At 34.4% G+C, this 21,827-nt stretch overlaps 6 protein-coding genes across 9 annotated transcripts; 3 read left to right on the top strand and 3 right to left on the bottom strand.

Moving 5' to 3' along the window:
• Window positions 1-1,865: 1,865 nt before the first annotated feature.
• LOC103870621 (polygalacturonase QRT2-like) lies at window positions 1,866-4,869 on the top strand. The gene is made up of 9 exons (XM_009148763.2): window positions 1,866-2,483; window positions 2,561-2,695; window positions 2,790-2,954; window positions 3,049-3,069; window positions 3,155-3,362; window positions 3,686-3,767; window positions 4,124-4,232; window positions 4,370-4,486; window positions 4,567-4,869. Exons 1-9 carry the CDS (start codon window positions 2,229-2,231, stop codon window positions 4,789-4,791), a joined length of 1,317 nt encoding a protein of 438 aa, XP_009147011.1. The 5' UTR covers window positions 1,866-2,228; the 3' UTR covers window positions 4,792-4,869.
• A 182-nt stretch (window positions 4,870-5,051) lies between these two features.
• Window positions 5,052-7,645, top strand: LOC103870620 (serine carboxypeptidase-like 27). 2 transcript variants are annotated; one of them, XM_033291960.1, is made up of 8 exons: window positions 5,052-5,937; window positions 6,003-6,098; window positions 6,177-6,347; window positions 6,450-6,691; window positions 6,769-6,896; window positions 6,974-7,069; window positions 7,147-7,252; window positions 7,337-7,645. In XM_033291960.1, the coding sequence occupies exons 1-8, from the start codon at window positions 5,568-5,570 to the stop codon at window positions 7,478-7,480; spliced, it is 1,353 nt and encodes a 450-aa protein (XP_033147851.1). In that variant the 5' UTR covers window positions 5,052-5,567; the 3' UTR covers window positions 7,481-7,645. The 2 variants fall into 2 exon arrangements, with proteins under 2 accessions (XP_033147851.1, XP_009147009.1); XM_009148761.3 differs by having other exon boundaries at window positions 5,398-5,937; window positions 6,177-6,355; window positions 6,431-6,691.
• Window positions 7,625-8,901, bottom strand: LOC103870619 (glycine-rich RNA-binding protein 4, mitochondrial). Its single transcript, XM_009148760.3, has 4 exons — window positions 8,412-8,901; window positions 8,260-8,328; window positions 7,978-8,084; window positions 7,625-7,904 (listed from the first exon to the last, which is right to left on the bottom strand). Exons 1-4 carry the CDS (start codon window positions 8,545-8,547, stop codon window positions 7,785-7,787), a joined length of 432 nt encoding a protein of 143 aa, XP_009147008.1. The 5' UTR covers window positions 8,548-8,901; the 3' UTR covers window positions 7,625-7,784.
• A 1,510-nt stretch (window positions 8,902-10,411) lies between these two features.
• LOC103870618 lies at window positions 10,412-12,304 on the top strand. The gene is made up of 3 exons (XM_009148759.3): window positions 10,412-10,672; window positions 10,796-11,293; window positions 11,638-12,304. The coding sequence occupies exons 1-3, from the start codon at window positions 10,594-10,596 to the stop codon at window positions 12,156-12,158; spliced, it is 1,098 nt and encodes a 365-aa protein (XP_009147007.1). The 5' UTR covers window positions 10,412-10,593; the 3' UTR covers window positions 12,159-12,304.
• Window positions 12,305-12,697: 393 nt separating this feature from the next.
• Window positions 12,698-19,240, bottom strand: LOC103870617 (protein DETOXIFICATION 43). 3 transcript variants are annotated; one of them, XM_009148756.3, is made up of 14 exons: window positions 17,640-19,240; window positions 17,254-17,338; window positions 16,360-16,489; window positions 15,889-16,268; window positions 15,401-15,582; window positions 15,178-15,313; window positions 14,982-15,078; window positions 14,561-14,661; window positions 14,096-14,259; window positions 13,917-13,988; window positions 13,682-13,798; window positions 13,383-13,478; window positions 13,147-13,268; window positions 12,698-13,051 (listed from the first exon to the last, which is right to left on the bottom strand). In XM_009148756.3, exons 1-14 carry the CDS (start codon window positions 17,841-17,843, stop codon window positions 12,991-12,993), a joined length of 1,947 nt encoding a protein of 648 aa, XP_009147004.2. In that variant the 5' UTR covers window positions 17,844-19,240; the 3' UTR covers window positions 12,698-12,990. The 3 variants fall into 3 exon arrangements, with proteins under 3 accessions (XP_009147004.2, XP_009147005.1, XP_009147006.1); XM_009148757.3 differs by having other exon boundaries at window positions 17,262-17,338; XM_009148758.3 differs by lacking the exon at window positions 17,254-17,338.
• Window positions 19,241-19,506: 266 nt separating this feature from the next.
• LOC103870616 lies at window positions 19,507-21,543 on the bottom strand. The gene is made up of 3 exons (XM_009148755.3): window positions 20,486-21,543; window positions 20,002-20,187; window positions 19,507-19,910 (listed from the first exon to the last, which is right to left on the bottom strand). Exons 1-3 carry the CDS (start codon window positions 20,831-20,833, stop codon window positions 19,623-19,625), a joined length of 822 nt encoding a protein of 273 aa, XP_009147003.1. The 5' UTR covers window positions 20,834-21,543; the 3' UTR covers window positions 19,507-19,622.
• Window positions 21,544-21,827: the final 284 nt, after the last annotated feature.

Raw genomic sequence — 21,827 nt, 5'->3', positions numbered from 1 at the left:
ATTTTAAGATAGATGCTCTTTCCATTTTTTAAAAATTGTGCATTTACTTATTATTGTATATATAATTCGTATATTTATAATATTTACTTATTATTTATTTTTTTATATATTGAGTATTTATCTTTCTTATACTTTATATTTAGTTAATGTCTATATTTTATATTTTAAGATAGATGTTTAAATCTTTACGTATTTTTCCATTTTTAATGTAAAATGACAATGTTTAATAGAAGAACTTGGACAAATAGTCAAATAGTTATATTTATGTTTTTTGTCTTTTTTTTTTTTATAAAATGGTAATGTTACATTATGAAGATAAACCGTTTTTAGTGAACAATGGTAATCTTACATATATTTAATGTAGTTTTTCTATTTTTTTATATTGTATGTTTACATATTATTGTTATTTTTAAATGTAAAATGGTAATTTTACATATGTTTAATGTAGTATTTCCATTTTTATGTTGTAGGTTTACATATTATTTATTATTTTCGAAATTATATATAATTTGTTTTTTACAAAATAGTAATGTTACATTATGGAGATAAGCCGTCTTTTTTTTAGTGAAAAATGGTAATCTTACATATGTTTAATGTAGTTTTTCCATTTTTATGAGAAGTTTAAATCTTAATATACTTTTTCCATTGTTTTTAAGTTGTGTATTTCTTTTTCTTATACTTTCTATTTACTTAATATCTATATTTTACATTTAAGATAGATGTTTAATATTTAATGTACTCTTTCCATTTTTTTAAATTGTGCATTTACTTATTATTGTATATATAATTCGTATATTTATAATATTTACTTATTATTTTTTTTTATATATATTGAGTATTTATCTTTCTTATACTTTATATTTAGTTAATGTCTATATTTTATATTTTAAGATAGATGTTTAAATATTTATGTATTTTTCCATTTTTAATGTAAAACGGCAATGTTTAATAGAAGAACTTAGACAAATATGTTTAATGTAGTATTTCAATTTTTATGTTGTATGTTTTACATATATTTATTATTTTCGAAATTATATATATATTTTTTTGTTTTTTTTATAAAACGGTAATGTTACATTATGGAGATAAGCCGTCTTTTTTTTAAGTGAAAAATAATAATCTTACATATGTTTAATGTAGTTTTTTCATTTTTTATGCTCTATGTTTACATATTTTTTACAGTTTTTGAAAATAAGTAATATTAAAATGTAAAACTTTATTTTATGCCACATGTCATCTTTCGGGAGAAATTTTTTCCGCTGATGTGGACGCCATAAAACGGTAATGTTACATTATGGAGATAAGCCGTCTTTTTTTTAAGTGAAAAATAATAATCTTACATATGTTTAATGTAGTTTTTTCATTTTTATGCTGTATGTTTACATATTTTTTACAAATTTCGAAAATAAGTAATATTAAAATGTAAAACTTTATTTTATGTCACATGTCATCTTTCAGGAGAAATTTACTTTATTTTATGCCACGTGTCATCTTTCAGGAGAAATTTTTTCCGCTGATGTGGACGCCCTATGGAGACTCAAAAGCTCCATTAAAATGTAAAACTTTATTTTATGCCACATGTCATCTTTCGGGAGAAATTTTTTCCGCTGATGTGGACGCCCTATGGAGACTCAAAAGCTCCCTTTTATTAGTAGAGATTTTTATGCTGTATGTTTACATATTTTTAACATATTTCGAAAATAAGTAATATTAAAATGTAAAACTTTATTTTATGCCACATGTCATCTTTCTGGAGAAATTTTTTCCGCTGATGTGGACGCCCTATGGAGACTCAAAAGCTCCATTAAAATGTAAAACTTTATTTTATGTCACATGTCATCAAAACTTTATTTTATGCCACATGTCATCTTTCGGGAGGAATTTTTTCCGCTGATGTGGACGCCCTATGGAGACTCAAAAGCTCCCTTTTATTAGTAGAGATTTATCTTAATTCAATTTTCTGTCAAAGTGTCTTAGTGTATATTAATCAAACTAAAGTAAACGTCACTGTACATTTTTAGGAAACGATTTGAGTAATGAAAGTGAGGAAATATAACGAACATATTTATTTTTCTCTAAATCTCTTTCAACTTTATACTTCTTTGTCTCCCTCTTTCATCTCTATAAATATAGGCACTTTTGCATTCTCTATGACACATCACTCATTTCTTTCCTCTTCTACGTCAAACCCAACCTTAATCTAACTTTGAGAGAATTTACCCAAAATAATGTATCAAAAGACCATAATCTTATTAACAATTCTCTCAGCGTCTCTTCATTTCTGTTCCAGCAGCTACCCATTTGATCCTAGATATGATCAGTCCATGTCTCCCGATTTGTATCTTGAAACCAATCATCTACATGGTCACATTACACGTAACAATCACATGAAAAATCGCCATGGATATGCTCCTGCATCTTCTCCTCGAGCTTTTAACGTCAAATCTTTCGGTGCTAAAGCCAACGGAAACGACGATTCTCAGGTAACCGTAATGTTTTTCTATGGAAAATACAATCAATTAAAATTTTATATTCAATTTTAATATGAAATATATTGTAGGCATTCAAGAAAGCTTGGAACGCAGCTTGTTCATCAACCGGGACAGTTTACGTCGTGGTTCCGAAAAGTAGAGCTTACACTCTTAAGTCGGTCAAATTCTCCGGTCCGTGCAAATCATCATTGATTGTTTTTAAGGTAAGATATAAGCCAATGCAAGTATAGGCTTAGTTATTGTTTTATGTATAACGTTTCATCATCTTATTTATAACTTCTTGTGAATGCGAATTAGATTTACGGAAAGATTGAGGCATGGAAAGATCCATCAGCCTACAAGGAACGTAGGCTCTGGATTGTTTTTGAAGCTGTAAATAACCTTCGTGTTGAAGGAGGTGGACGCATCGACGGTAATGGAAATAAATGGTGGCCAAATTCTTGCAAGATCAATCCTAATCTTGTAAGTTCTTAATTCGGATCATTGTCTCATAAGTCATAAAGGACTTAAAACTCTAGAAACTGATATTGAATACCATTTTCTTTTCGTTAAACAGCCATGCCTGGGTGCTCCAACGGTGAGAACCTCAAACGCCCTTACCTTATTGCTACTTATAAATATTAAATAATGAATTAATGTGATTAAATAAACTAATGTGGCAGGCGGTTACGTTTGTGGAGTGCAAGAACTTGATGGTAAGTAACATTAGGTTGGAAAACGCACAGCAAATGCATATGACGTTTCAGGATTGCGAAAACGTGAAGGCTTTGAATCTTATGGTCACCTCTCCGGGTAATAGTCCTAACACTGATGGGATTCACGTTACCGGAACTCGCAATATCCTCATTCAAGATTCTATCATCCGTACTGGTAATAATTCTTTTTAGATGTTAAATGTACTCCCTACTTTCGTATCGTTTTGTCAAAATTTTCAAGAAGTTAATAGATAAATGAAATTATTCCTATAAAACAGTTTACTTTTGAACTTCTCTTCTTCTGATTACAGTTATTATTATTATTAACTTTGCAATATGAGGAAATTAGATATTTTCATATCAAACTTTACACTCGAATTGCTTTTCTTATAAGATATGTGTTTGATATAGTAAAGGAAAACAAGTGAGCTATATAATATTTGTTTGTTTTCTTTTGGATAATAAATAAATGTGTTGGATTTGTTTTTGGTGATGAAGGTGATGATTGTATATCGATAGTGAGTGGGTCGGAGAATGTGAGAGCGACGGGCATTACATGCGGACCAGGTCATGGAATCAGGTCTAACCATCTCTCTCCTTATTTTCACCTAAAGTTTTCGTTTTCATCTTATCTTTAGCAAACATGCTCTATACCAACACTCTATTTGTCAACTTCTTTGTTGGGGAGCTACCAACTAATTTTTATCAACTTGAAACCAACGATTTTAATTCAGAAAAAAAAATTAAGAGATGCTCAAAATAATTCGATGCTACATGTTATTAAAATATATAGTAAAATTAGATTCAATGTTTTAAAAATGATTTTAGGCGCTCTAACACAAGCATTTTATTTGGTCTCTATATATGTCAAATTTCAAAGAATATAAGGTTAAAACCATGTGCTGACTGTTGACTACGTAACTACTGTTTTTATAGCATTGGGAGTTTGGGAGCAAATAACTCAGAAGCATATGTTTCAAATGTGGTGGTCAACAAAGCGACTCTTATAGGAACCACTAATGGTGTGAGAATCAAGACTTGGCAGGTAAATCCCCATCACTCGATTAATTTATAGGATGATGTTTCAAATGTGGTAGTCAATATTTTCTGTTATTTAACAATTAAACTTAGGATGATGTTTTAATTAAGAAGACATTAACTATCACAACTATTCATGAACAGGGAGGACATGGAGTGGCAAAAAATATCATATTCCAAGACATCATAATGAAAAACGTCACGAACCCAATAATCATCAACCAGGACTATTGTGATCGTGTTGAATCATGTCCCCAACAGGTTTGAACCAAATAAACAAATCTTTTTCTACACAGTTATAGTAACAATAGCAATAAAAACTGATATGAGATATGTGGTAGAAATCTGCGGTGCAAGTAAGCAATGTGTTGTACAAAAACATACAAGGGACGAGCTCAAGACCCGTAGCTGTTAAATTTGAGTGCAGCAAAAGCATCCCATGTCAAGGCATTTCAATGCAAAACGTTAAACTAGTCGACCAAACTCAACAAGATGTCGTCTCAACAGCTTCATGCTCCAATGTGAAGCTGGACACTAAAGGACACGTTTCTCCTATTTGCACTTGATAACTTTTGATCTCCTCCCAATTAAGAACCACATAGAAGTTGGTCATTTTCTCTTAAATTATTACAGTTTGGTCGTGAGTTATGTATATATAGACCATGTTTGAAGTATCATGAGTTATTCAATGAAAAGGTAATTAGAGTTGAGATTATTCTAGTAATTAAACTAAACCAAATAACTAACTATCAAATAATTTAACAGAGCAATAGTATCCATGGCCAGTCCTGGACCAAACTGAATAAAACATTCCCATATAACCTCTAATTTTTTTGAGCAAAATAACATAAACATATGCTTCCAAATTTACAAAAAAAATTTTTTTATTAAAATCTTTACTAAATCGCCTACGGCTTCCAAAATTTCAGGGTCGACCATGATAGTATCAGATTAGTCATTGATATTGTTCATCTGATGGATTAGTTGTGCTTACGTACATATAATTAGTTAAAATAAAATAAAAACCTGTCAAATCATCTTTGTTTTACCAAAATACATTTTTATACCCAGAAAAAGAAGAGAAAAAAGCAATTTTGTTTTACCAAAATACACCTTTTTACCAAAAAGGAAAGAAAATAACTATAAAAGTATTTTAGGGTCAAACTGCCAAAGTATTTCAGTTTCTCAGTTAGCTAGTGGTGAACTGATCTGTTAAGTAGCTGTAAGTTTGACTTCGAGAACATTAAATGTCTCCTACTCCTTCTCTTACTCTCTGAAAAAATCTTCCCAATCGTGAGGGGAATCCAAGAGTTCTAGATCTAAATCTCTTAGATCTGACTTCATGGGTTACTCTCATCTTCTTCTACTCTCTCTCTTACTCGCAGTTTCTTCAAGTTTTGTCTCTTCTTCCACATACGTAGAAGAACAAAAGAGAGACAGGATCACTCAGTTACCTGGACAGCCTAGTAACGTCGATTTCAGACAGTACTCAGGTTACGTCACCGTGAACGAACAACGTGGAAGAGCTTTGTTCTACTGGCTGGTCGAGTCCCCAACGACCCGTGACCCGAAGTCTCGACCTTTGGTCCTGTGGCTCAATGGAGGTCCAGGTTGTTCCTCTGTTGCTTATGGTGCTACTGAAGAAGTTGGTCCTTTTCGTGTTGGGTCTGATGGGAAAACTCTATATAACAAACTCTATGCTTGGAACAAATGTAAGATACTTTCTACAAGTCTCTCTCCAATGAATGGCTCCTCAGATTTGTTTTCTCTTTCTCAGTGGCGAACTTGCTCTTCTTGGAGTCTCCAGCTGGAGTTGGTTTCTCATATACAAACTCAACTTCAGATCTTTACACAACCGGTGATCAGAGAACTGGTAACAACAACAACTCTTTGCTGTCTCTCATAACCTTATTTTTTCAGACCCTCTGATTGTCTTTGATGGAATCTGCAGCTGAAGATTCCTATAGATTTCTTGTCAACTGGTTTGAGAGGTTTCCACAATACAAACACAGAGACTTTTACATTGTTGGAGAAAGCTATGCAGGTCATTTTGTTCCTCAGCTGTCCAAACTTGTCCATGAAAGAAACAAAGGCTTCAAGAACCCTTCTATAAACCTCAAAGGTTTTATGGTAAAAGATTTAAACATTTCAAGAACTTTGTAACTTTTTTGGGGATTTTTATTTTATTATGTTTTGCTTATTCAGGTGGGAAATGCTGTTACAGATGACTATCATGATTACATAGGAACATTTGAGTATTGGTGGAATCATGGTCTCATCTCTGATTCCACTTATCACCAGCTAAAGACAGCCTGCTACTCAGTATCCTCCCAGCATCCTTCTTTACAGTGTATGGAAGCTTTGAGAAGTGCTGAACTAGAGCAAGGCAATATCGATCCGTACAGCATTTTTACAAAACCTTGCAATAATACTGTACAACTCAAGAGCTTCTTGAAGGGTCGCTATGTAAGTTTCATACGATTGGTTCTTTTTTTTTTGTTTTTTTATGGGCTAATGCTACACTTTGCGTTGGATAAACTCAGCCATGGATGTCAAGAGCTTATGATCCTTGTACAGAGAGGTATTCTAATGTTTACTTTAACCGGGTCGAAGTTCAGAAGGCTCTACATGCTAATGTCACTCGCTTATCTTACCCTTGGAAGTCATGCAGGTCTAGAAAAGTTTCTACTTCTGATTGTATCAAAAGGTTTATATATATGTATTGAGTTTTTTTCTGGTCTCTTGCAGTGATATTGTAGGAAACTATTGGACAGATTCTCCTGTTTCTATGCTACCAATATACAGAGAATTGATTGCTGCAGGTCTCAAAATATGGGTCTTCAGGTAACAATTTGTTTTGATGTTACCCTTCATAGCAAATGAAGATTACTTGGATCAATCTTTCTCTACATAATATGCAGTGGAGATACAGATGCGGTGGTTCCTATAACTGCAACTAGATACTCTATAGATGCACTGAAGCTGGCAACCATCACAAACTGGTACCCTTGGTATGATCATGGCAAGGTGAGAAAAACTGAGCTTCTTTTAGTTAATATCTATGCAGAAACAGAGAGTGATTTTGAGGGAAAAAAGTATTGTAATGTATAGGTTGGTGGATGGAGTCAAGTGTACAAAGGACTTACATTAGTGACAGTGACAGGAGCTGGTCATGAAGTGCCTCTACATCGTCCTCGTCAAGCCTTTATAATTTTCAGATCATTCTTAGAGAACAAACCTATGCCAATGTCTTGAAAACATACCTTGGGTGGAATCTCTTCCCCAAATACCTATTCTTTCTTATTCATCTTCTTCATGAATAAATCCAATGTTTCTTCATTCATTGTCTTCCTCAGTCCTTAAATTTACGCAAACGATTGTTTAGCTGTTCAGCACAAATCATAAGCTACTCTTATTCTCTGTGTAAAATCTTTATAAAGTCAAAGTCTTTCACACTACAACTTTTTGATACCACAAAGTTAAACCAAAGACAACCATGAGCGTATACAAACAATGCTGACTATTGTCATTTGGTTGATCCTATGAGATGATGCAGACATCACTTGAAGACCTTCTTCTCTCTGTCGCTATTAGGTTTCCCAAAACGTTGAACAACCACAGGACCACCACGCACCTTCTGAAGTGCAAAACCTATCCTCAATGGCCGACCAAATAATCCCTGTAACAAAGATTTATTACTTAAGATCACCATTCACAGAGATAGCAAAACAAATCATCTTCTTCTACTTTACCTTTCCATCCATGGCGTGTTTTGCAGAAAGAGCATCGTCTTTCTCTGCAAAATCAACAAAACCGAACCCTCTTGACCTCCCACTTCCCTTGTCGTAAGCAATCCTAACTGAAAAACATAAATATATTACACATTAAAGACACTAAGTGGCAACTCAAGCTCTTCATTATCAGTGCATTAATAAGACAACACATATAAATAATAAAAGTCCAAGCCAAATGCTCATTCAGACATTTCATCGAACACCTGGAGGAGTTTAAAGATAACAACCAAAAACACTTACCTTCTTCGACCTTCCCAAAGGAAGAGAAAGCTTCTTTGAGAGATTGTTCGTCCACAGAGTAAGATAACCCTGCACATACAAATATATATCAAAATCGTCACTTTATCAATGTAAATCTGTATACTGTTCCACACTATATAACTCATTCAAACCTCCAATGAACAGCTTGGAACTAGGCGAAGCAGAAGAAGATGAGCAAAAATGAGGAAGAACATGGAAGCTAGAAGGAATCGAATGTTGAGGTATCGCTATAACTCGTCTCACAAGCATCTCAATACCATACCTCATGATGATCAAAGTGATGAACTTTTTTTAATTTCGCTTTGATAATTGGGTTTAGTACCATTTCTCCATGGAGTAACAACAGTCTAGCTTGCTTGAATTCGAAAAGAAAAAGGGTTACATGGGTATGCTAAAAGGTAATATTATGGACATGTATGGGCTTAAGGCCCGGACCAGCATTGTTTCTGAGCCCATCTGATATTAAGTTTTGGGCCTTTAAAGAAACAAAACATCAATACAAAGCCTCTCTTAAACTAGCTTACCTTTATGAGTTTTATCTTATTTTTCATTGGTTATTAGCCCTGTTCGTTTGGTTGCCGCAGGTTTCGGCGTTAGTGGCGGCGGCGGCAGCGTCAATGAAGACAGTTATTATTCGTTTCGTAGACGCTGACGCTGCCGCTGACGCTGCCGCATACTATATCGCGACCGCAGGTTTTATTGGCGTCAGTCGCAGGATGCAGCGTTCGGACGCGGCGTCAGACGCAGCTTCCTACGTCAACGAAACGAACAAGAATTAACGCAGAATGTTGACGCTGCCGCTGTCGCCGGTACCTACGGCAACCAAATGAACAGCCCTAATATCTAGTGTTACCAAAAGTGATACTGTTGCATCTAATATTCCTCGTAAAACTTTATGGTTACAGCAATTTAATCCGTTGAAAAAAACGAAAATGCAAGTGAAAGAAGAAGATGATAAAACAAGAGTATTTGGAAATTAATAATTGCAAACAAGGCCGCGTGGGCTCGTAAGGGATAGTGAATTAGTGTGGATACCATCAATTGATGAAAAAATGGGAGTTTGACCCCACAGAAACGTGTAGTTTTGTGATGTATGTCACATGCGTTCACTGACAATAACATATCCTATAGTCATAATTCATAAATAACATTGCACATGCGTCTGATTTTCTTGCCCATATGTGTGGGATATTCATTTAAACCCCTCAATTATTATTGGAAACCATCCAAATCCACAATTGCAAACACCTTCTCTCACTCCATAACTACTTAATTACAGTTCCATCTGCCGCAAATCCCGTTAAGAAGAATAAATGTCCTACAAATTTCGTATATGATCTTGTCAACAATAACATAATTTTTGTGTTGTTGTCCAAAGTAAACACAGTTAGAAGTTAGAACAGTTGTTTTTAAAACAAGTTTATACTTCCTCTGTTTTTTTTTAAAATATCATTTTAACATTTTTCTTCTTGTGATACAAAGAATATCATTTTAAAAATTTAATATAAATTATACTTACCTTTTAATTTTCATATTTATTGCATACTGTATTGATTTTATAAAGAATTTTATTTATAATTAAGAAAAACATAAATACATCTCAAATATTTATTTAATCTGCATTTTTATAAGAAACGAATGAAGTAGTATTCTTGGGAATAATTGTTCTGTTACCGACCTAAAACTATTAGCTCTGGCTTAAATTAGAAAGTAGTAGTTACTGTAGTTACTGTAGTTTACAACAAGAAATATAAAGTAGTAGATCTAATATTTTTATTTTTGTAAAAAGCAGATCTCTAATATTTTGCTAACACAAGAACATGTTAAACTCTTTTTCTAGTCCGTTCTCCTCATGTTTATTATCAAATTTGCATTATTCACCGAACGTTAATCCGTCTCAGTCCCTCTTCTTCTTTTTTTGTGCACTCCGTCTCAATTCCTCTAGATTCTAATAGTAACTGTATGAAATATAACAATTACTATACGAATTTACTACCAATGGAAGTCTCTATACACTTCAAGTGTGGGGAGTGTGAAAAGTTGTCAGAGCACAAGTGCCAATAAGAAATTAGAGGAGCACGAATCAAGGAGAAACTCTGGTATAGCTCAGCTAGACATACAGACAAACTGCATCAATGGGGTCCATTTACATTGACTCTTTCAACGTGATTTACTCTATCTCTCTCTCTCTATTTTCCCCCAACTCGCTTTAAATCACTTTTCCTGTATAAAGTCGCAGCATCTCGGGATAGTCTTCCTCTTAACTCTCACTGAAGCTCCTCACTCAACTCTTCTCTGTGCCAAAAGAGAAAAATGGCGGTGTCTAAAGCTATTGTTATACCTCTCTTACTAGTCTTATGTGCTGCTGCTCTTGGAGCTCCTGCTTATGAAGGTAACATACTCTCTCACTCTCACTCACTCTGCTTAGGAATCTGAATCAAGATTTAGTGAAAAGATTCAGTGTGTGTCTGACTGTCTGTAGATCTAAGTTTTTGTGTTCTGTTTACTTCTTCAGGCTTTCTTCGTAATGGTAACTTCGAGGAGTCACCAAAGAAGACCGACATGAAAAAAACAGTTCTACTCGGCAAAACCGCCTTGCCCGAGTGGGTAACCACCGGTTTCGTCGAGTACATCGCCGGTGGTCCTCAACCGGGAGGAATGTACTTCCCCGTAGCGCACGGTGTCCACGCAGTGAGGCTCGGAAACGAAGCCAAGATCTCTCAGAAACTAAAAGTCAAGCCGGGCTCTCTCTACGCGCTCACGTTCGGCGCGTCGAGAACTTGCGCGCAAGACGAGGTCCTTCGCGTCTCTGTGCCTCCTCAGTCCGGTGACTTGCCGCTTCAGACGCTCTACAACAGCTTCGGTGGTGACGTGTACGCTTGGGCTTTCGTGGCCAAGACTTCTGTGGTTACGGTGACTTTCCATAATCCTGGAGTTCAAGAAGATCCAGCTTGTGGTCCTTTGTTGGACGCTGTCGCCATTAAAGAGCTTGTTCATCCAATGTACACCAAAGGTATACTATTAACCTCTTTCGTTTTGGTTTGGTTTAATTTGGTTCTGGTCTGGTTTCAATTTGGTTCTGGTCTTTAGTTTGGTTTAATCTGGTTCTGGTCTTTGTTTTGGTTTAATCTGGTTCTGGTCTTTGGTTTGGTTTCAGTTTGGTTCTGGTCTTTGGTTTGGTTTCAATTTGGTTCTGGTCTTTGGTTTGGTTTCAATTGGGTTCTGGTCTTTGGTTTGGTTAGTGTCTTTGGTTTTTACCGGTTTATTCGGTTAAGCTATAATGCTTAGTGTCTATCTATCCTTCCTCAGTTTTCATATCTATTTGTAGGATTTGTCTCATAATTATTTTAAATGCAGGGAACTTAGTGAAGAACGGTGGATTTGAAGAAGGTCCTCACCGTCTAGTGAACTCAACACAAGGAGTCCTTCTCCCACCTAAACAAGAAGATCTCACATCACCCTTACCAGGATGGATCATTGAGTCACTAAAGGCAGTTAAATTCATAGACTCCAAGTACTTCAATGTCCCCTTTGGACAAGCCGCGATCGAGCTTCTTGCAGGGAGAGAAAGTGCCATTGCACAAGTCATTAGAACTTCACCCGGTCAAACATACACACTCTCCTTTGCCGTTGGAGATGCTAAAAACGACTGCCATGGATCCATGATGGTTGAGGCTTTTGCGGCCAGAGATACACTGAAAGTGCCACACACTTCGGTTGGTGGAGGTCACTTTAAGATGGCAAGTTTCAAGTTCAAGGCGATTGGGGCAAGAACTAGGATTACTTTTTTCAGTGGCTATTACCATAGCAAGAAAATGGATATGGGATCTCTCTGTGGACCTGTCATTGATCAGATTGTGGTTTCTCGTGTCGCTTAGATCTATTGTAAGCTTTGTGACCATTGCATCATGTGCTCTAATTCTCGGCTTTAGCCTGCTCATGGACTTGGTTATTTGCTTTGTATGTCTTGCTCCTTTTGGAATTAAGTAATATTTAATTAATGATATATATTGTGATTTGATAAGTTTTGAGTTAAATAACGAGTAGTAACTAAAAACTTGCTTGTGATTCTGAAATTATAAAAAGTGCTACAAGAGCATTAGCTATTGAATAAATTATCACAACCTGGAAATTTTAAATTAAAGTGAGATTTTGAAATCACCTTCATAAAAGTGTAAAAAGTTGAAGTAGTTGAAATTCTTTTTAGAAAACACTTTCTAAAAAAATATAAAAATATTAAAACTAAAAAAAAGAACATCGGAACCTTTAAACTTATATAATAATAAAAATGCAAATCAAATTTCCTTTTTGTGTTTAAGGAAATATTAAAGTTAGATTTGGTTAGATTGAGTTTTAAATTTGATATTGTTCATAACTTTTTCAAAATTGATATGGTTGTATACTAGTGCTCATCAAATTTATGAAGGAGGCAACAAATTTAACAACCCCAAGGACTAATAACAGTTTCTTTATTGTTCTCTGGTAAACACCAAAGATACGTTGGAACTTTCTGAACCACCTAGCCTAACCAAACCTTTCCACAAAGAAAATGTCTAGCCCAGCCTGCAGGGCTCCTTTATGCGTGAATATGCAGAAACACATAAAGTTTGAACCAACTATTTATCTGAGACTGTTTAAGAGAACAAAATAAGACACAAGAGATATATAAACAAAAAAATGAAAAAGATGCATCTCATTATAACTAAAGTCCTAGGAAGATGAAGGGGATCGTCCACGCAAGAATTTCCACGGTCCGGTTCCTGTTGCCATCCTGCATAATTTCACACGAGCCAAAAACTGTATGGTCTACTATAATGGGGCTGGATTCAATTTACTAATGGCCCGTTAGGGCCTAATTTAAAATACCTGCCAATTCCTGTAACAGCACGGAGACCCATATAGATCGTAAGAGCTATCCATATTCCTACAAAACCATTGACCTTCGCCATGTAAATAACTGCTGCAATGCTTACGGCCGCAACTCCTACCTGGTTTATGATAATTCATTAACAACCGGAAATCACATCAAAATGTAAGAAAAACGTGCGAAAAAGAAAGAAAAAAAACATTTGGCAAAATTGATTAATGAGTATAGTGCGTACCATGGAGTATGCAGTGTAAGCAAAATCAGATGCTCCAAAATTGACTCCGTCCAATACAAAAGTGAGTGAGTTTATTGGCTGTGTCGCTGCTACAAACTGTGATTCCCACCAATAATAATAATAAGAATATAACCTCTTGTTTTTTTTTTGAAACACGAATATAACCTCTTGTTAGTCATTAATTACTGGGGTTAATCCCTTTCATTTTTATGCAGTATTTTTCCTCAGCTCTAGTATGATATCCTTGTGGATCTATTTCAATAGTATTTATTGTTAGTGTTTAATGGTAATATACGTACCGGTATTCCAATGGCTATGAGATGAATAACGGCAGGATCCTTGGAGAATACCCCGGAACCAAAGTATAGACCCAGTCCGACAAAAACGGACAGTCCAAGTCCTAACACCAAACTCATCTGCATATCAAATTCATTTGTTTTAATTACAGTTTTTTATAAAGATTAAGAAGAACAATTGGTATCGTTCTAGAACTATTACTATAAGAAGGAAATAAGATGAAGATATATATCTAACCTGTATAACACGTGATGCAGCAGCAGTCACTTTGTTGTAGTCCTTTTCGGCAAAATTACAAGCCAGAATCGCCTGCAAGAGATTTAAATTATATATACGATTATTTCTGTATGCAACTTGATCGAACCATATTAAATACACTATGCAAGCATGATAAATTAAATAATAGTTGATTATACCTGACCAGCAACGGCAAGACCATCGGCGAGCATAGAAGACGTTAACCAGACTTGTAAACAGATCTGAAATGCAGCCATTGGTGTCGTTCCAAGCCGAGCCGCCATTGATGCTGCTAATGTCTGACAAAATGTCACAGCTATGGTCCTTGCCAGCATTAATCCCCCTTTCATTTTGGTGGCACAAACTTGTTAGATATCCACAAACCACATTCATGTTTGTTTTCTTAATTTCCGTTTTGTAGATAAATACTTTCCGTCACTACTCCAAAATAAAAAGTAAAACCATATACGGCCCTATGAAATTGAATATTTGATTTTTCAGAAGCACAATTGAAAATTTTGAAAAACAAACGAAATCATGTTTTCACGTAACTTTAGAAAAAAGTTGTTTTTTTTTTTCTTAATTAGTAAATAAGCTTTTACTTTGATCATTGCAATAAACAACTTTATTAAAGGTGTCCCTACCATTTCTAATGAACTTTCCGAACTGTAGGTCGCCAAATTTTGGTGGCATCAAATTAACTTCTTTAGCGAGGCGGATCAACAATATAAGAAGCATGAAGTACCTTCACACAAACGAAACAGTTAGTTTTAGTTTTGTTCGTTTAGATTCTGTGACCAGAAATCTTGAAATCTTGACTAATTTGTTAAGTTTCCTGAATTTTCAACTTAAAATAAATTGCCGATAAGTGCATTAACCCAAATAATTTATATTCTCACACACTCTTTAGTCTTTAGAGATTAAGGTTCATAGTCCACCAATCTCTATATAATCCTAATATAATTCTCACAGAAACTTATATGCGTCTAGCGGTACTCAATTAAAGCAAGTCTAGTTTCAGTTTAACATCTGCATGAGTGGAAAAAAGTGAGAGTTTTCTCTTACTGAGAAATGACATGAGCAATGGCGGCACCGCTGACGCCAAGACGAAGCACAAATATGAAAATGGGGTCGAGAATGATATTGAGACCATCTGATGCAACTGTTTCATGTATTAATGTGAAATTGTTATATTAGACTCAAGATATGGTAATATGTTATAGTAAGAAGGTATTCAAGATGATAAAAATTAGCAACTTACCAGTAGCATATAGAGGAGTTTTGGTGTCCTTAAAGCCACGGAAGATGCCTTGCATTGAAAGAGACAAAAGCAATGCAGGAGCACCTAATGCTCGTATGGTCAAGTACTTTTGCGCTGGTGATAAAACTGCCGAATTCTAATCATCGGAAGTGAACTCAAATTAGTTAAACATTTTGGCTATCCAACTATGTCTGCATGTCTATTTATGTATATAATTTTATACCGGTTTAACTCCCATGATGCCTATAAGCACCTTCGAGCTGAAAATCAAGACAATAGCTTGCACAAGGCCTAGGGTCAAACCTATGATCATGGCCGTTGATGCTGATTTGATAGTCTTCTTTCCTTTCTTATTTGCTTTGTTTCCGTTGTTTGACTTTGTATCCGAAGTTAGTTTCACGTCAACTTAACAAAACAAGATTAATTCGTTACATTTTTTCTCGTAAACACTGTTTAGTTTTTTTTCAAAAAATATTTAGCCAGGTGAAAACTTAAATTACAAGAGGTGTAAACATAAACGCTAAGCACAAACTGAAAGTTAATAATCCGTTTGCATTCGACGTTTATGTCTCCAAAAATGTTTTAATTTTAAAATACATACATAAACAAGAAAGAAGAAAGGCATAGGTATATCAGAAAGTTGAATAAAATTAATCATTTTTTTTTCAAAAAAACGAAAAGCGAATGAAAATGAAAATTAATGATATTTACCTGGCGTTTGCTGCGGCTGGTTTTTGTTGTTACTTGTGGTTGACGTAACGCCTTTTTCCAAGGAATCTTGAATAGCCAAAGTATTTGCATGAACATTCTTGGCTTTGTTTGCTTCTTCTTCTTCTTCTTTTATTTTTTCCAATGTGTCTTCCTCAGCGACAAAGGAAGTTGTGACGCTCACAATTGGGAATATCGTGATTCTAGAAGCTTGTTGGAATATCGCAATGGATACTCCAACCGCTGCTAGCTCAACCGCTCCTAAACGTCCTATAAAAGCAGTGTCAATCAGAGAGGCTACTGGATCAGAAGCTAAAGCTAAAGCCGCTGGAAAGGCCATGCTTAGTATCTCTCGCCCAATTGGATCCATACTGAATACATGGCTGCAAGTTCATATGTATAAATATATATAAACGTTACACATCATTTTTTTCTTTAAATTGAATTTTCTTCATGTCATGTAAATACACTTACGTTAAATCTTTGAAGATAAAAAGAAATGGGAACGGCCTGATCCCGATGGCTGGAACGGAATTAAGATCACCAGTTTCTGTCATCGATCGACTTCTCCTCTTGGAGACTACTGTCTTTGTACTTGTCGTGTCTGAAAATATCCCAAATGTTTTCAAAGAATTGAGTGAGCAAAGGGAACGTTGATATGATAGACTATGTACAAATAAACGTATGTGTATTTATAGAAACATGATGAGCATGCATATCTTTGTATTTAATTTGAAAGAAGTGTCTGATATCTTTGTTCTATATTTGCTGAAAATAAAATAAAGGTTTCCTTTCCTAACTCATTTATGCTCTTTATTTTCGTCCAAAGTCCAAACTATATGAAATTGTATTAATAATACTTATAGGACTTTTTGATTGCACTTCTTGATTAATTTTAGTAAAGTTTTTTAAATAAATTGGAAAAAATATGGTCCTCATACACACACGAATATGGTACTGAAGCTGACTGTGAAAGAATATTCCATATTTTCAATAAAAGATTTCTTACTTGTATTCATCTTAGTGGGAAAGGGTTTTAATTTCTCCTTAGTTGTTCATTTAATTTTTTTTATATATATCTTCCACTGAAAAAGTGAATAATTTTCCACAATTAAAATTCTCTAGTTGCCAAAAATGTTACTTTATCATTAAACAACGATTATTAATTTACAAGCTTCTTTATTCGACAGTAAGAAAAACTTTGGAGTGTTTTTGTGTTTGTGTTAAATTGTTAAGGATATTAGTTAAAAGGCAGGCGTAAGCTGAAGAAGAAAAGAAAAACACAGACAAGAAAACATAAAAGATGGCAACACAGACCAACACAGGTGATTTTGTATTTGTAACAGAATATAAGATGGCAACACAGACCAACAGACCGTAAGATATAAAAGGCCATCTTTCCCAAAGCATTCTCGTCTATTTCATTACCAACATTACTACTTCCGTGATTCATCTACAAAAGAAAATAAAAATTGACACATACTATATCAAAATATTCTGAAACCTTGTATATATTATTTTATAACAGAGGAAGTAGATATTAACATGCAACTATTAACGAGACGTCTTATTAATGTATACATTTGCACACTATATATATAGTCTTTCTCACAGTCCTAACCATACACTATAAACACATGGAAATGCCCTTGCTCTCTTGAGGTATATACACCTTTTTCGGATAACGAACATAGATGCTATAGTAGCAATGAAAGAACTTAACAATGAGATATATGGAGGAAAAATATATTCACCTGTATGTAGTCAAAGCTTATATAATCACGTGAACCTGAGATGAGTGGTGCTACAAGTGAGTGTTCCGGAGAGTTTAAACTGGATAATAAATAGGCGTGTGCCAGTAGTAGTACTTGGCTCCAATATAATAAGTGTGTGCCAATATTTGGCTCCAATTTATACACAAATTCCATTAACATTCTTTCATTCATTTTTGTCCACATATATCCAAACTTTGCTTTATCTATAAAGTAATGCACATTTTACTTTATGTATATGAATATTTGTTCAACGTAGGTAATTAAGATGTGGAAATTATCGTACTTGTAAACATATGCTACTTAGTTTTGCAACTTTCTAAGCTGTATATAACACACATACCACATCAATATTCTCAATTTCATACAAGATACAACTTTATCAAATAAGTTGTAAACATATGCATTGATCTGGTTCTACGCATCTTTTCTTTAACGGTATCAAATAAAAACAATTCTCGCTCTGACTTTGTCGATCCTATACCATTAGTAAACCAGTAAGTGATCGATTAGTCACTTGATTATTGGTTAGCTGCTAATCTATTTAGCACTCAAAGCAATTAACAAATTGTAAATTCTGATCAGAATCCTGGCTAAGAGAAGTGGAGTATGAATAAGAAGTATTCGATATGCGTATGAAAGCAAAACCATTTAGAGAACAGAAAATGTATGAGAGATATGGGACTTAGTTGCTGAAGTCACAATCAACGATACAGTTTATACAACAGAAGTGGGCTACGTAGGATTCCCACTTAATATGCCATAATCATCATTTCGTTTAACATTCGTTTGTCTTTTCTTTCGCATTTTTAATGACTTAATACATTTGTATATACATGTAAAATATATTTTACTTGTTATGCGCCTTCACCTTACTTAATATTTGTTTCCATCACGATACCCGTTCAACTACATTTGATACCTTGCGTTTCTTATCATCTACTTTTAATAACTTATCCTATGTTTAGTATTATTTTACTATCTTAATGGGCGTTGATCAGATGACTTATATCTCAAACTATTGGCAGATGAAATGCAAACTGATAGATTCGTGGATGAAAATGTTAGGTAATATAATTAACATCTTTTGAAATTTTACTTATGTAATGCGCACACTAAATTCAAAAGATATAATTATTTGACAACACACAATACTTTCTGTAAAGAAAACATGAAAAGTACAAATATACCATGGCTTAAATATTTCATAGAAAAGCACTTGACGTCTCTCGGAAATCATATATAATCACAAAATCATCAACAACTCCAGAATGACAACATTATGTCTACACGCACAGTGGCACGAGCAACTATTTATATATTGTCTGGTTGCTTTATTAGTATCCTTTTAAAATTTAAATATCAACTTTGATATAATCCGGTGTTGACATTCATTGGCCACTAAGACAATAGGGGGTTGGCATATACGATTAAGTATGCTAAATTAGTCTCCTTCATATCAATTAAACTAATAGTATTAACCAATTGGATGTATTGATGGATTTGGAGAACGGAGCCTATCAAGTGGGAAGACATTTGTGCTCCTCTGGAGCCATGTGAGTTTATAGTTATAGATGAATTGATTTGTTGGGAATTATGAAACTAGAGATATTTGTAAAATGATTTTTTTGGTATATAGACATTATCATGTATGCATGAAAGGAGGTTTCATAAACCGAGCAAGAAAGAAAATGACGTAAATGAGAAACCAGTTTTTCTCAAAAAAAAATTCATAAACTAAGAAAAAAGGAGAAACTACTAAATTTGCATACATTTACTATTTTGTTTTGTTGATTTGATTTTCGTTCTGTATATATATGCCGCATCAGAATTTGATAAGATGTAGATATGTAGCATGATCATAAAATAAACACACGAAAAATTCCATTACAAGTTCATCATGGCATCTCATTTGCATGATTCCAGTACTTATAAATGCCTCTTGGAAAAAGAATCTCTGATAAATTAAGATACCGATCTACATTTTTCTCTTGCCACTGTAGCTTGGTTGTGTCTCCCACTGTTTGAAAGAAACAATAAACACTCGACACTGTGCTGGTACTTGGGGTTTATGATATTCCAGACAACTCGAAAGTCAGAGATTAGGTTCATCCGTAAAATTAGAGGCAATCCAGCTTTTGATTGAAGCAAATCCGCCATCTCTCTCCCTGCCCCATACATTGCCTGGTTCTTTGTTCCTATGTATAGCTGAAACGTTGTTGACTCATGGCTTGATGCATACAATTTCGTTCCCTAGTTGAAGAAACAATCAAGTACGTGTGAATTTCATATAACTTGAGCTGATACTGAATGTTACATTTCTAGGAATATATAAAAGACTTACTTTCATCTTTGCAAAGTTGAGTGGGCCAAAGAAGAATTTGATAGATGGAGGATGAATGTGAAGGCCAAAGACATTAGACTTGTTATCCACTATGAGATTGGTAGTGCAATTGAAAGTGAGTAACATAGTCGTCACTCCATGTGAATCCACACCTTCTTGTAATATGAACTGATTGATCCTTCCAATCTGTGAAATTACATACATTTTAGGTAAAAGTATACAAAAAAGCTCTATTGTGGTCAAAAGCATATTTGAGAAATAAAAATTTCATGATTCATATTTTTGGGAGATCTGGAACCAAACTCATACTGATCATCAGATCCTATGTAAGATTCATGTATTCTTGCCATTTAAAAAGATTCACAATGATTGCGACCCCAGTTGAAAAACTATCTCTCAAATTACATGAATGCTCATTTCGACTATTAGGCCACGATGATGAGTTTGCTTTTAGAAAAGCTGGTAATTAGGATATGCATATTACTCTAAGAGAAATGTCAGGATGAGGAGGCTGAGTGGCAATGTAGAAGACAAGCAATGCCACTCCAAAGCTAAACAGAAACCTCCACAATATTTGTAGCACGATCCACCAACCCGAACTGGGGCTCCGCAATGGCATCAACCTCTTCTCATCATCATCCTCAATGACACATTTGCTTTCAGAGTATTTCAAGAAATCTGAGTGCTTAGGGGTTTCATCGAGGCGGACTAAGACCAATGGCACTGAGTCATATTGGGATGGGGACTGGAACTCGGATTCTAGGTCGTGGAAAACCGATGAAGGGCTTTGGACGAAGTAGTTCGAGTAATGTTCCTCCTCTCTTCTCTCCATTAATAACCTATATAAGTTCCCTGATGAATTATTTTGGAATGGTTTTGTGAGTGTGATGATAGAAAATTATTTGATCGATGGGTTCATTTATATTTACAAGAGAAATACATACGAATCATATGATTGATGTTTCTCTCAATAATGTTTGATTGATGTGGAGTAAATTAAGCATCAATTATGGCTTTTTAAAATTATACATGATGGAGAAAACTATAATTACACAAGTCATGATTTAGGTTTGTTGTTTTTGTAATCAAATACCCTTCACGCTTAAGTTTAAATATATAGGTGATAATTACTTAACCAATCATTCTACCTAGGCAACTATCTAATTGTAGTAGTTTACATTATACGTAACGTAGTTATACAAAAAGTATTTATTTCATTAAATTTATCTTAAGAAACTTATCTTTATCTAGTTAGTTTGGTTTCAGAGTTTTTTTTATGGGCAAGAAATTATTGATCAATAAGAAAGATTTTCTTGAACCTCATAAAATCAAACCAAAATCCGACTCAACCAAACCGAACAATCAGACGTAATGTTTCTTTTGGGCTTTGAGCTTCTATTGGCCCATGAGGTTATATCAATAGAAAGTACACCTCAGGTCCAACTAATAATCCTACGTTTATGATGATATAAATATTTGTTTTCGTATAGACACAATTTGAAGCCAACACACACATTTCTTTTTATAGATTCGATTGGCTAATCCGGTCTTCCCCGGAAGTAACACACTTAGTGCTACTGGACTGACTACCAAACTGTCTGATCTAAATTTGGAATACATTCTGACTAATACCAAGAAGTGAATCGATCATCGGTTACGATCCACCATGTAAATTACTTGACGCCAAAGTTCAAATCCAGACTGACCAAATGATAATTTAGTTCTCAATAATAATCGAACCCATGACTCACGCACACCTTTTTGTTTCACTCTACGCCGTTTTCTTCAAGTTTACGTTTTCTTTTACAAAATAGTTATCTTTAATT

The sequence above is a fragment of the Brassica rapa genome, chromosome A05 (assembly GCF_000309985.2).
Source record: "Brassica rapa cultivar Chiifu-401-42 chromosome A05, CAAS_Brap_v3.01, whole genome shotgun sequence".
Lineage (NCBI taxonomy): Eukaryota > Viridiplantae > Streptophyta > Magnoliopsida > Brassicales > Brassicaceae > Brassica > Brassica rapa.
The sequence above is the reverse complement of the archived record's forward strand: the minus strand, read 5'-3'. Positions and strand labels throughout refer to the sequence as shown.

Coding starts and splice junctions, on each gene's coding strand:
- LOC103870620 (XM_009148761.3), top strand. CDS start 5,568: ATGGGTTACTCTCATCTTCTTCTACTCTCTCTCTTACTCGCAGTTTCT. Junction 7,070..7,146: donor CTCAAAATATGGGTCTTCAG/GTAACAATTTGT, acceptor CATAATATGCAG/TGGAGATACAGATGCGGTGG. Junction 7,253..7,336: donor CTTGGTATGATCATGGCAAG/GTGAGAAAAACT, acceptor TGTAATGTATAG/GTTGGTGGATGGAGTCAAGT.
- LOC103870616 (XM_009148755.3), bottom strand. CDS start 20,833: ATGGAGAGAAGAGAGGAGGAACATTACTCGAACTACTTCGTCCAAAGC. Junction 20,188..20,485: donor ATCCTGACATTTCTCTTAGA/GTAATATGCATA, acceptor GTAATTTCACAG/ATTGGAAGGATCAATCAGTT. Junction 19,911..20,001: donor TCAACTTTGCAAAGATGAAA/GTAAGTCTTTTA, acceptor TTCTTCAACTAG/GGAACGAAATTGTATGCATC.
- LOC103870618 (XM_009148759.3), top strand. CDS start 10,594: ATGGCGGTGTCTAAAGCTATTGTTATACCTCTCTTACTAGTCTTATGT. Junction 10,673..10,795: donor TGGAGCTCCTGCTTATGAAG/GTAACATACTCT, acceptor TTACTTCTTCAG/GCTTTCTTCGTAATGGTAAC. Junction 11,294..11,637: donor TCATCCAATGTACACCAAAG/GTATACTATTAA, acceptor TTTTAAATGCAG/GGAACTTAGTGAAGAACGGT.
- LOC103870619 (XM_009148760.3), bottom strand. CDS start 8,547: ATGAGGTATGGTATTGAGATGCTTGTGAGACGAGTTATAGCGATACCT. Junction 8,329..8,411: donor TTCCAAGCTGTTCATTGGAG/GTTTGAATGAGT, acceptor TTGTATGTGCAG/GGTTATCTTACTCTGTGGAC. Junction 8,085..8,259: donor CTTTGGGAAGGTCGAAGAAG/GTAAGTGTTTTT, acceptor TATGTTTTTCAG/TTAGGATTGCTTACGACAAG.
- LOC103870621 (XM_009148763.2), top strand. CDS start 2,229: ATGTATCAAAAGACCATAATCTTATTAACAATTCTCTCAGCGTCTCTT. Junction 2,955..3,048: donor GCAAGATCAATCCTAATCTT/GTAAGTTCTTAA, acceptor TTCGTTAAACAG/CCATGCCTGGGTGCTCCAAC. Junction 4,233..4,369: donor TGAGAATCAAGACTTGGCAG/GTAAATCCCCAT, acceptor ATTCATGAACAG/GGAGGACATGGAGTGGCAAA.
- LOC103870617 (XM_009148756.3), bottom strand. CDS start 17,843: ATGTGGACAAAAATGAATGAAAGAATGTTAATGGAATTTGTGTATAAA. Junction 14,662..14,981: donor ATTGCTCATGTCATTTCTCA/GTAAGAGAAAAC, acceptor GTTTGTGTGAAG/GTACTTCATGCTTCTTATAT. Junction 13,269..13,382: donor CTTACACTGCATACTCCATG/GTACGCACTATA, acceptor ATCATAAACCAG/GTAGGAGTTGCGGCCGTAAG.